This window comes from Lepidochelys olivacea (genome assembly GCF_965140295.1).
Source record: "Lepidochelys olivacea isolate rLepOli2 genome assembly, chromosome: 10".
Taxonomy (NCBI): Eukaryota; Metazoa; Chordata; order Testudines; family Cheloniidae; genus Lepidochelys; species Lepidochelys olivacea.
Genome location: NC_140420.1, coordinates 56,946,266 through 56,959,334, shown reverse-complemented (window position 1 = coordinate 56,959,334; position 13,069 = coordinate 56,946,266). Strand labels below are relative to the sequence as shown.

General features: G+C 39.7%; 1 protein-coding gene across 1 annotated transcript in view; it reads right to left on the bottom strand.

Annotated features, from left to right (window-relative positions):
* LOC311527906 (thrombospondin type-1 domain-containing protein 4-like) overlaps positions 1 to 13,069 on the bottom strand; it is a 336,872-nt gene that overhangs the window by 198,575 nt on the left and 125,228 nt on the right. The window contains exon 6 of the mRNA XM_084642345.1: positions 6,204 to 6,306. Coding sequence (XP_084498471.1) covers positions 6,204 to 6,306 — 103 coding nt within the window. The remainder of the gene's footprint in view (positions 1 to 6,203; positions 6,307 to 13,069) is intronic.

Below are 13,069 nucleotides of genomic sequence, written 5' to 3'. Positions count from 1 at the left end.
TGTGTTTCAACATGTATTTGGAATATGTGCGATTACCTGCGTGTTCTGCTATAGAGGTAGGATTTTGCTTGATTTAAAAAGTACTTCATTTCACCTTTAAACCTGCACAGCTTTTCTGAAATGAACTGGCATCTTCAACTATTCCTCCCCTCTTCCCCACCAAAAAATAGCATTAACTCAAGTGCCTTGACAGTCTCTATTGTGGTCAGATAAACCCATACATTTTTAAAGAAATTAGCAATTCTGCTTCTTCTTCAACCTTCAGTTACCTGTTCATAAGCCATCAAAATATATTAGGGGTTCTTTATAGGTTAAAGAACCTTTTCCCCCTTACCCAAAACAAACATGATTACAATTACATATGATTTAAATAATTAGAAAATTTGTTGTTACGGTAATTTTAAAATTGCTTGCTGTTTTTATTCTACTCCTCCTTTTATTCAGACTTTTCCTTTTCACAATAGGACTTTTCTCCCAAAACCTGTCCTGTGCCATTGTTCCTCCAACATCAACTAGAGAGTGTAAATTGATAGGGTTTATAGTCCCTTTAATGTTTTTTTTTAATACAGACAGAAGTTTGTGTTGGAGCAGAAGTATATAAAATACAGTTCAGAACTGCAACTGCACCAATCTAAAGAAGGGAGAAATAAAAAAAAATGAATTTTTAAAAAAATAATACTAATTATACATAACTCCACCATCAAGGCTGGGCTGAAAATCATGGTTTAAGCACTCTCACTGCTCCAACATAAACATTAGGGGCAAAAAGCTCTCCCCAAATCCTTCTTCACTGGGATTGTGCAATGTGGGGGAAGGAAAGAGAAATGGTGGTGGTTGTGTGTTAAGTCCCTTGAGTTGTCTCTGCTAGCTCAGAGCAGAAGGGGAAGGGGCTGGTTGTGCAGAGGAGGTGGTCTAAGTATCACCTCCTCAGAGCAGCAGCACACACACTGCCTACTGTATGCTGTCGATTGTAGCATGCATACCAGGAGATGGGGCCAGACCCCTAAGCTTGTGTATCATTAGGGTTGCCAACTTTCTAATTGCACAAAACCGAACACCCTTGCCCCACCCCCTACCCCAACCTTTCCCCAAGGCCCCACTGGCCACTCACTCCATCCCTCCTCCCTCTGTCATTCACTCTCCCCCACCCTTACTCACTTTCACCAGGCTGGGGCAGGGGGTTGGGGTCCAGGACGAGGTGAGGACTCCAGCTGGGAGTGCAGGCTCCAGGGTAGAGACAGAAATGAGGGGTTCTAGGTGTAGGAGGGGGCTCTGGACTGGGGAAGGGGGGTTGGGTGCAGAAGTGTGTGAGGGCTCCACGATGGGGCCAGGGATGAGGAGTTCGGGGTGCACGAAGGGGCTCAGGGCGTGGCTGGGGGTGTGGGGCTGGGGATGAGGTGTTTGGGGTGCAGTAGGGGGCTCCAGGCTGGGGGGTGGGCTGAGGGGTTCAGAGTGCGAGAGGGGGCTCAGACCTGAGGCAGGGGGTTGGGGTACGGGAGGGGGCTCAGGGCTGGGGCAGGGAATTGGAGGTGGGGATTGGGCTCCAGCCGGGTGGCACTTACCTCAAGCAGCTCCCAGAAGTGGCTGGCGTGTCCGGCTCCTAGGCAGAGGGACCAGAGGTCTCTGCTTGCTGCCCACGCCCGCAGGGACCATCCCCGCAGCTCCCATTGGCCACGGTTCCTGGCCTATGGGAGCTGCGGAGCCACTGTTCGGGTCAGGGGCAATGTGCAGAGCCCCGTGGCCACCCCTGTGCCTAGGAGCCAGAATATGCCAGCTGCTTTGAGGAGCCGCCAGAGCCAGGGCAGGAAGGGAACCAGCCTTAGCCCCACTGCACTGCCAACTGGACATTTAGTGGCCTCGTCAGTTGTGCTGACCAGAGCTGCCAGGGTTCCTTTTCAACTGGGCGTCCCGGTTGAAAACCAGACACCTGGCAACCCCTATGTATCATGATCCTTTGGGGCCATCTTGTGTCAAGAGGCCTCCTTCTTAGCACTCATGTGCTAGGAGTGTACCTTGCCCTGCTTCTTCATGATTGCACAATGTGGTGGGTGAAAGGGGTTCAGCTCTCTGGGCTTTCCCTCACTGCCACCACATACCACAGGGTAAATTTAAATTAAGACACAACACAACATCGACTGTAGAAACTTCCCTGTTGATGCTTTTAAATACAGAAGTAAAACTAATTGCAGCATGCCGCTGGAATTAAAGCCAGGACTGAAGCCTTGGCTAATCCAATGGTTAACACCATTTCACCACTCAGGTGTCAGCAACTGGTTTAGCTGATCTGGTGTTGACCCAAGTTTAGCCGTACAGGTAGGCAAGGTCAACAATGCCTCTGCTTACACCTTTTCAGCTAAAGCAGTTGATGAAATGATGCTATTTCCTAGCACAGAGAAGGCATGAAGAGGTATGTGTCTATAAAAGGAACCCTCACGCTCTTGCAACACTCCTGGACCATAATGGGAGTTTCCCCCAAGAAAAAGTCAAGGAAGGACTGAAGAATTCAATCTTTTGCTCTTTCAAGATGGAGGTTTTGCCACTGTGAATTCAACTGGAGGAGTTTTATGGCTCTGCATGTAGTGATTATCCATATAAAAGAATTAAAATGTGAGAGAGGGGAATTGCCCAAATCAGTCCTTGTGACAGATTCCCCTGTTCTGGAGAACAGTTTTGATGTAGAGAGTGACAATCTGTGATGTACGTAGTGAGTGTGTTTGTAATTCATTACTTGGGCAAACAGATAACAAGCAAGAAGTTATAGATAAGAAAAATAAGCCATGCTATCCTATGGCCAGCATACTGCATCTATGACCAATATAGTATACTGATCTGTAGCCGATATATTGCATTCTCTTTCTGGACGCATAGTACCTCTGAAAGTTCTTTGGGAAAATGTCACGCCTATTTAAATAACCAAACAATCATTCCTTACAGTATTTTAAAGGGCTAAGCCATGAAAGTTTAGAAATGAAAAGATTGTGAGTTAAGCTTCAGCTAAATGAGGGCAGTTCCTCTTATATTCAAGTACCAATAATAACTAGAGCCTGTCAATACTTGTAAATTCTTAGATTCCTAAATCACTTTATGCAATACTTCTAACAAAATTACAATTTCACACTCAGCAAATAAAAAGGAGGAGATTGAAACAAGTGTGATTTTAATTACAAGAGACTTGCACGGATATACATATTTTTGCTGAAACTTACTTTATCCATCTCACCAGGTGATATTGTAGATAAGCAACCTTTAGCAGTAGGACAGCTCCCTTATTTTATATATATATAAAAAGCAAGACTAATGTGATTAAAAATATGTGAACCACAGATTTTTTCCAGCAATGAGTACCTCTTCCAGGTTGTGCCCTTCAAGAAGTGGTATAGAAATAGAGGAGCCCTGCACTGAGCCAGCTTGATGGGACCCTCCCTCACTGAAATGAAATCTTACTTCCTGCCTCCACTATACAGCAGGTTGATTTGTATTCCATGTCAGCAGGCCCACATCTTCACCTTCAAAGGAGTCACAATTTACCATCTCTGGGCTTTTACAAAAATCAATAATATTCCACCTCCTCTTCATAGCTAACAGCAGCAACAACATATCCTTTAAAAATACTTGTTCTTAGGAATGGTCAGCCAAGAAGTTGTAAAGACTCATTCCCTAATAGCACCATCATTTTTTTCAAATGCAGATTGTAGTGGGGAATAATAATATAACTGAGTTCAAGGACGAGGAAAGAAACAAACAATTAGCACTCCAAATGTGTTTCACTCACTTTAAGAATTCCATTCCCTGAACGTGTATTTCAGCATATTCTGTCCTACTCCACTTCCATTTAAAAGCAGGCCTTTTATAAATTAAGGCCCCAGTCTTCCAATTCAGACTATGTAGTATTTCAGTAGGTCTTCTCATGTATCTAAGTTCTACTCAACATGCGGGGTGCAGAATCACAACCCAAGAAGAAATTGGTGCATTTGAAAATGCATCACTTTATTTATTAATTATTATTGTTATTCAGAATTTTTTTATAATCCAATCTAGTAGCTACCTAGTAAACGAATGTTCCTATACTAAATAAGGAATGTTTGTGAGTGTCAATTTACAGTGCTACACAGACACAAATCATTAGTTAAAACATTATTAAACATCAATATGAAACAATTTCTCTCTCTCCATTTGCTAGACATTTTTGGATGAGGAGGGAGAAAAAATTAAATTAATCTTTGGCTCGAAGACACTAGACTCCCAAAGTGGCAAAGAGAATCCTTATGACATTCTAAGAAAAATCTTAGGAATCTTTTTCCTGTTTGGATTAGGGAAACAATGCTACTCCATCAACAGCATAGTGCTAAACCTGGGATTAAGTAAAACAAACCCAAGTAGCTAATTAGTAGGTTCAGTCTAGACTATTTAACTAGAGAGCACAAAAGATCTCTAAATGGAAGACATGCACACAACAGGCAACAGTGTGTCTACGCTGACTTCAGATTTTAAAGGGGCAGAGTGTGAAAGTAAAAATACCTCTTTGAATTAATGACTGTTATGGATAGCTCCATTGGAACCTGCCGATGTGACTGAAAAGCCTGATACAGAGAGAGAAATACCTACAGACATTAACCAAAAGAGAGGGTCACAGTATCCAGTAAAGTAGATTTAGCTACTAAGAAGCCATCTATTCAAGTTAATCTGGCTGTGGCATAATGTGTTACTTCAACTACTGAGTGTTGCATTATGTTGAAGAAGGGGCAGTTGAAGAAGCAGGGAGCACAGCTAGTAAGAAAAAAGATCTAATTAAAACATCCAAATACATTCTCTTCTCTAGATTGTGAGTTTCTCAGGGCAGGGTCCATCTCTTTGCTGCATATTTTGCAGTGCTACCGCAATCCAAGTGACAGGAATAATACGGGGCTCTCCAGAGCTGAGAACAGCCAGAGTGAGTGGCCTGAGGTAAAGATTTAAAATAAATACTAAAAGAGGAAAATGGATGGATCAAAAAACTCTTCTTAACATGCTCCACTTTCAAATTTCAGGGTGACAGTCTCTGCTACACTCAGAGGTGCAGCACAGAAATCATACCCCAGTGGGAAGGGGGACAGTGATGACTTTAAGTCTCCTTTGCTCCCTTGTAATCCGGAGCTGCTCCAGAAGCTAGAACATAATAGGCCCACAGCACTGTCTAGAAACTCCATAGTGATGCAGTCCAAACCCTGAGACACCACCTACACCAGACCGTATGAGCAGTACCTCAGAAGCAGCCCACCAGTTGTCTTCCACAATCTCTGCAACCTGAGAAATCCTCCTGCAGCCAGATACAAGGCTTTTTAGGCATCTCCAGCCCTTTTACCCAGCAGTCAGCAGGGAGGATCTTGCCCTGATAGTGCACATACTTCTCTGTGCTTGAGTTCTCTTTGTTCCACTGATGTCTTCACCGTCTTCTTGACAAAGTTAATAAAGCATAACATGAACTAGCCTTCTCTCAGCCACAAAGAAATATTTGAAGAATACGTTTCTATATACACCATAAATATTTATACAGTGATAATCACAGATCTCGCCTGAGGGGGGCCCAACCATTGCTTACACGAAGATGAATAAATAAATAATTGCAACCTCAAAGTTCAAAATATATGTCTCTAGAAGAGAGGGGTTCTAACCCCCCTCACCTCCGGGCCAACTTCTGACTAGAGATGGCAAGCTACTAGTAAGCTGCTGTTGCTTTTATATCCCAGGGTGTTCAGTTCTAGTCCCAGCTGGGCAAATTCCTAGCACAGTTATCCTCTGCTGTTCCCTACCCCAACTGCTGAAGATGTCCATAGAAAGCGAATGCATTATCCAGAGAATCTTGAGTAGGATGTGTAAGAACCATGGGCAAGATGCTAATCTGATGTAAAATTGTTTAGCTCCATTTACTTAAATGGAGCGACACTCTGTTTACACCAGTTGTGGACATAGCCTCCAAATGTAAGAAAGCAAAAGAGAAGATACAGAAGTTGAAAACAGTCACCTCTGGTTGTACTAACTAAGGAGGTAACTAGGAAATATTGGTGTTAGGCTTTTATCAGTCACATATACTACAGTGGATGAAGAGAGGAAGGTCAACAGGGTTTAAGGACAGTTAAAGCCTGTTGATATTTCCTGAGTTAAAGATGTTTCTATTTCCAAAATGCACTACATGTAATAACCATAAAATGGATTTGACTTCTTACCTTCTGCAAAAGGTTCCCACTCATAAAATCGACCCATAAATGGTTTGTTGTTGTATGATGCACACTGTACCTCTCTGATATTTCTGCTGCTTTCAGGACACATCTATTACAATAAAGAACAGGGGTGTTATATTATGATTTCCAGCGAGATCATTATCACTTTCTTCTTTATTAATTGCTTTTACAAGTCTAATAAAGATGTCCCAAGCTCAGATCCAAAAAGCTATGTTACAGGAGGCATCTCTTCTGCTACGTAGGTTAGGAATTAGAAGCACAGTTAGAGGAATTGTGGCTGTCCTGTGCAGTCAAAACACCTGTTCTTCAGTAGAAATCTTGCCATGAGAGGGACCTCACCAGCAAAAGTCACAAGGGAATATGCCTCTGAGCAATCACCATGTGGATTGCCTGGCCCTTCCTATATTACAGACAGAAGCAGGCAGTGAACAATTGGAGCTAAGCGTGCCAATTGCCTCAGCTACTTTGTGCAGCATGTGGAATAGCACTACTGCAGTGACTTATCTACTTGCTCACTAAAAGTCATGCAAGGGATCCTGCTACAGGGGATCATGAGTAATGGCTTGGTAGGATCAAGTCCCACGTAGAGCTGAGTGAATATTGCTGGGGCTTTTTGATTACTTTGCTGTTCTGAATTTTTTTTTTAAAAAAAAGGTCAGGTCCAACTGAATCCAAAAATTGAAAAACAAAATTATCAAATAAAAAAACAACCACCCTGTTTAGTACGCCACACACAATCCAAGTCCCCCAAAAATTTGGGGCCAAAACTATTTCACAAATTCATGTCAAATCTGTGAATAATTGTGGGTTGACCAAAAAATGGATTTTTTGGCAAATACCCTATTTGTCAGAAAAAAATCACCCAGCTCTGGCCCTAATGTTGGTATTACAGTGATGAGCACCATAGAAATGTAAGATCAAGAAACAAATGAGTACATTTATGCCATGGTCATAACTAAAATTGTAATTATTATTTACAATAACATTAAAATCTGAAGTATCCAAGGAAAGAATACATTCATGAACTTTGTGAAGTTAATGGGGTAATAGTTGTCCAAAATAAGCAACTTTGTTACTGAACTGTCGTGTAACAAATGTCAAATGATATTTCAAGAGAAATACAATAAACCAAATTTAGTCATTTCCCTTTCACAATAGCTTTGTATTATTCTATTTACTGGGCTCAGATTCAACACAGTTGAAACTCAAACACTTGCATGAAATGTTAAAAGCTGGCCACAGTTATTTCTTAGCTTATATTTAAAACTCATTCCATCTATGGTTTGTTTATTTTTTCTTCCTATCTACATACAATTCTATTATTTCCATTACTGGGTATTTTAACTTGTGTCTTAGTCCCAGCTGCAATATTCTTGAAACTAAACAACAACAATGTCCAAGACACCAAAAATGCATGTGTGTGTACTTAGAAAGACTATGGGATGTCACACAAAGAACTAGACCAGCATGTCAAGTTTCTCTACTGAGAAGAGATAGATTTCAAAGAATGGGCTCAGAATTCTACAAAAGCAACAAGTACCATTGATTAACTAATTCACCTGTATCTACTTTATTTTGGAAAAAAGCAGTGAAAAGAGAGCTATTGCTGAAATTGTGTGTTGGTTTTCATATATTTATGTCAGGTGAAGGAGCAGTTTTCTTTATAGCAGAAGACAGCGTACTAAAGGTCAGACATAGGAGCTGCCTGGTCATTATCCACCCTCTGTCTACAGAGATGTATCTGTTTGGCTGATGGAGGCATTGAAGCCTAAGTCTCTCCCAGTTGGCCATTGTGCCAAAGCCACATCCACGTGTCACAAATTGCTTTATCTTTATTAAATCATTATAATGAGCTTTCTAAAACAATGCTTCCAGCCAAACAGCCATCTGTTTTTTTGTTCACCCACCCCCCGGAGATCTCCAAGGGAATTCAAATATTGTTTTAAAACAAACACGACACACACACACTTATGCACCCTAGAAATACCACTGAGAGTTACTGAGACATAATTGTAAGGACGGGACAGAATGCTACCCCACTGCCAAACACTAATCAAAGTTATAATGTTAGGTTTGAAATACAGAACGCATTAGCGCTGAAAATTCAGTAATGGCTTCAGTGCAACAAGAGTTAACTACATCATAATAATGTCAGAACAATCAAGGCGAGGGGATTGCAACTTTAAAAATGAAATCTATCACCTATACCTCCTAAATAACAAGGGCAGCTCCTCAGCTGACATAAATCAACATCATTCCATTGAATGTCAGAGGAGCAATATCAATTTACACCAGCTCAGACTCTGACTTGATTTTTTTTTAAATGTCACTGATTTTTTTAAATTAATTTTTATTTTGGCACACGTCTTCTGACAGTCTGAGGTTTTGTACTTGCTTGTTCTTCCTTGTGCAGTCTTGAGATCATGCTCTTGCCTATCTGTATTTCTGGCACATAAATCATTTCCTGTACACCCTGTCCCTACTAACTGTGGACAATACATGAGTAAAAAGATCAAAATATTCACTGATGGGTTGCCAAAAAGTAGTCTTTTTTTTCTTATTTTTATATCACTGTATTTTCTACTTTAAAGTTATGGAAGAGTCACCCGGAGGAAACAGTGAAAACCTCAGCTCTTGAGTTATTAAAAGTTGGACAGGACAAAGCTAGGAAAATACACTATTCAAAACAATCTTGCACTAGCTGAGAAATGCACTGCCTTAATGAGGTCTTGGCTACTTCTAAAAGTTACAGTGTGATGGTAGGAAAAAGCCCATTTGCTAGTCTGTCTCTTTTGAATCATTGTGAACTATCATATGTACATAAGAGTTGGTAGGAGACAACAGGTCAACACTGATTCTTTGCTTTTTTTTTGAAGATTTATTTCTTTATATAGATTAAGGTCACAAGCATTTATAACACATTCTGCTGATGTGCTAATAATAATCTATAATACATACTGCTTAGGTCTATAATAGTCTGATAACACTTATGATACATTTAACCTTTATAAACCATTTATATATGAATATATTAAAAACATAATATAAAATGTGACCCAGACAATATTTTTGTGCAGCCTGCCTGAAAAACAGATATTTTGAGTGCTCTGATGGGGGGACTGAAAGTTGTGTAGGCTCCCTGTGTCCTCTTAAGCCCAGTTGTAACCTTTGCAGCATGCTACAATGTGTCACTACAAAAAATATACACAAACACAAAAATTAATCATGATGCTACAAAACTAAGTGTGAGACTTTGAAAGCGCCACAAAACCCCATCCATTCCCTTGGGTTTATTCCTTTTCTTTCATCAGAGGCTACAATCAGTTTTTAAGTTTCCCATTCCCTACCGCCATTTATCACACACCCATATTATTGCCTGGTCAAGAAAAGCTTTAAGAACAGCATGAGCATCTGAGTTTCAAAAGGAGAGACTCCAGGAAAAAGGTCACATTCACCATTGCCCCAGATTTTAGCTTCTTACAAAATTCCCCAGCAACTCTCATGTATCTAGTAGTTTTTAATCACACTTCCCACCATGATATCAGAGTGTCTGCTGATGATAGATGCCCTGTGCTTGCTGATCCTTCCAATAATGCTACACATAGGTTCATTGAAAATCTGTTGCTTTGAATATATTTTAAAAGCATGTTCAAGGAGGAAGGATGGTCTTGGAGTGGGACTGAGGAGACCTGGGTTCATGTCCCACCTCTACCACAGACTTCTCATGGGACTTTGGGAAAGGTACTTCATCTCCTTGTGTCTTTGCACTGAAGTTCCCCATTTATCATTATTATTGGGATAATAGTAGCTCCTTACCAAATAGGGATGCTATGAGTAGGGATTGGGGACAATTTTCAAAATGCAATTTTTTATCAAAATCACAACTTTTGATTTAAAAAACAGATCCAAAATTTCAAGCATTTTTTGCAAAACTTACATCTTGTGTTTTGGTCAGTAACAGAGCTGGTGAGAAATATGTATAAAAATAGGGTGACAGTTTTGAAAAGTTTTTGTGGAACCCACACACACTCTTAACCAGCTCCAATTGTGAAGACAAACATTTAGGACCAGAGCTCAGGTGAAGCAATACTTATTTACACCTACTAATTTAAGCTTTCAGATTCAACTGTGATAGGGCCCATAGAAATGAACTAGATAAATCAATCTCATATTGGTAGAATGTTTAACTTTCTAATATGCTGAAGGAAAACAAAAACTAGAACCCATAATTGTGTAAGTTTTTTACGTCACCTCCTTTTCACAGTACACTAGCACAGAAAGAAAGCATCAATCTAGTGACAAATTATTTTACTTAGCTACTAGGCTAGCTAGCTTAAAGTGTTAAAATTTTTCAATAAAGGTAGATTTTCAAAAATTTTACTGCCTCAACCTGATAGATTCGTAACAGATACCTTCTCAGCAAACAGTGCTCGCCCATCAGTGAGAAACAGAGAGGAAACAGGATGATAACCTGCCATTTTTAGTCCTGAATCTTAGTGCAATGGTAAAATTTTCAACTCAATATTCAGGATTTTAACTACTTAGCTAGAGTACCATTAAGCTCCAGTTAAAAACCCCAACCCCATTAACATGACACTATAACCCTCAATATTTTTGTCCAGCCAGCAAGTGATGAAAAGGACAGCAGCACTACAGAAACTGAGGCCCAGAGAGTGTAAGGGCAAAAATTTCAAAACAAGTCACCAATTTTTGTTGCTCAAATTTGAGTAACTAATTTGAGTAACTAAGGGCTGATTTCCAGAAGCACGGAACCCCTGCAGCTGTCTCAAATAGAGCAACCAAAATCAACAAAAACAACAAGGAGTCCTTGTGGCACCTTAGAGACTAACAAATTCTTCAACAAAAAAACTTCAAAAACAGACTTCAACGAGAAACTGCAGAACTGGAATTAATTTGCAAACTGGACACCATCAAATTAGGCCTGATTAAAGACTGGGAGTGGATGGGTCACTACAAAAAGTAATTTTCCTTCTGCTGATACTCACACCTTCTTGTCAACTTTCGGAAATGGGCGACATCTACCTTGATTGCATTGGCCTCGTTAGCACTACAAAAGTAATTTTCCCTCTCTTTATATTCACCCCTTCTTGTCAACAATTGAGAATAAGCCACTTCCACCTTAATTGAATTGGCTTGGTTAGCACTGACCCCCGCCACACACTCCCCTCTTGGTAAGACAACTCCCACCTTTTCATGTGCTGTAATATTTATACTGCTTACTGTATTTTTCACTCCATGCATCTGATGAAATGGGTTTTAGCCCACGAAAGCTAATGCCCAAATACATTTGTTAGTCTCTAAGGTGCCACAAGAACTCCTCGTTGTTTTTGCTGATACAGACTAACACGGCTACCACTCTGAAACCAAAATCAACAGACACTTCTGAATGTTTTACCCCATTTCTGCCTCAATTTCCTCATCTGCACGATGTGAATATTAAAGGTTACCTAGTTCAGGAAAGCACTTTGAGATCTAGGATTGTGAAGCGCTTTATTATATATGTCACATATTGTTAGTGTTGCCTCAAAATCAGCCTAAATGGGGAGCAGGTACAATACCACAGGTAACATTTAAAAACTAAATCTTATTTATTCTTCAACTTCAAAAATATTTGAAACAGAGGGGTTTTTAAACTTTTCTTGAAATCTTAATCAGTTTAAATAGCTTTTGGCTAAATACTAGAAAATTACTATCACTTTCCCAAACTGGACACATGCCTGCAATTAGCAAAACTGTTCCAAAGCGGCACTAGGATAATTCACTTTTGGAAATGCATAAATGGGTTGTTCTAATACTGAAACTACTTCTAAGAGCAGTTAAACCATTGACTAAGATTTTGGCACTGTTTCATTTGTCGGACCTATAGTCGCTGGCAAAATCTTTTTTCCTAGTCCTTACAGTCCTCCTGGATTTCCCAGACTTGAGTATGGTTCACTGATGAATACTTTCAGTGTATATAAATAAATAAATAAATAAATAAATGGGGAAAAATTCACATCAGTTTTGGTCACAACCTTTGTTACAGTGAGCTCCGACCTAGCCTTTCATGAAAATTGTTTAGAAGGGATTTTCTAAAACTGATAGCCAAAAAAGCTTTCCATGTATTTCCAGAAAGTCAATGCGTCATAATAAAGTGAAATCATGCAGGCATCTATCTAGACTTCCTTTGTCTCATGGCCCATTTAATTTCTTCTACAGTCTTATCTATTTTTATTGATACTTGACCATTCTTAAAAGGAAACATACCACCAAAACAAAAGGAAACAAGACATTTCTGAAAGAATGATTCAGCATCTTCTTTCTTTAAAAAAAAAGGCAATGTGCTATCAAATGCAAAATTCCCTTCCTATGTTTATCTGAGTCACTCTCCAACTCTTTACATCATCACCCATTGTAATCCAGTGGGATGTGCAGCCAAACTCTGCCCCAAAATGCATGTGCATGAGTCTCACTGAAGTCAATGGAAATCACATCCCAGTATCTGAGAGCAGAATTTGGCCCTTACTTTGTAAGTTCTTGAGGCCACAAGCTTTTTCTTCTTGTACGTCCAAAGCACATGCACAGCAATGTAATTACATACTATAAAGTAAATTTTATGTAACAGCATTTCTGCTGCCTAGCATGCATCAGAATTCAGTGATAGAGACAGATGGTTGAAAAATAAACTCATTTCATTAAGTTGTTTTTGTTTAGAAGGTTTGAAACAAACCCTTTTTAATTTTTGCATAATTTATTTTTTTAAATTTAAAACATTTTTCTTTTTTTGTTTACAAAAACAGGTTTACGGTAACTGACATTTTTGTTGTAAATGTTATTCTATATTTTCAGAA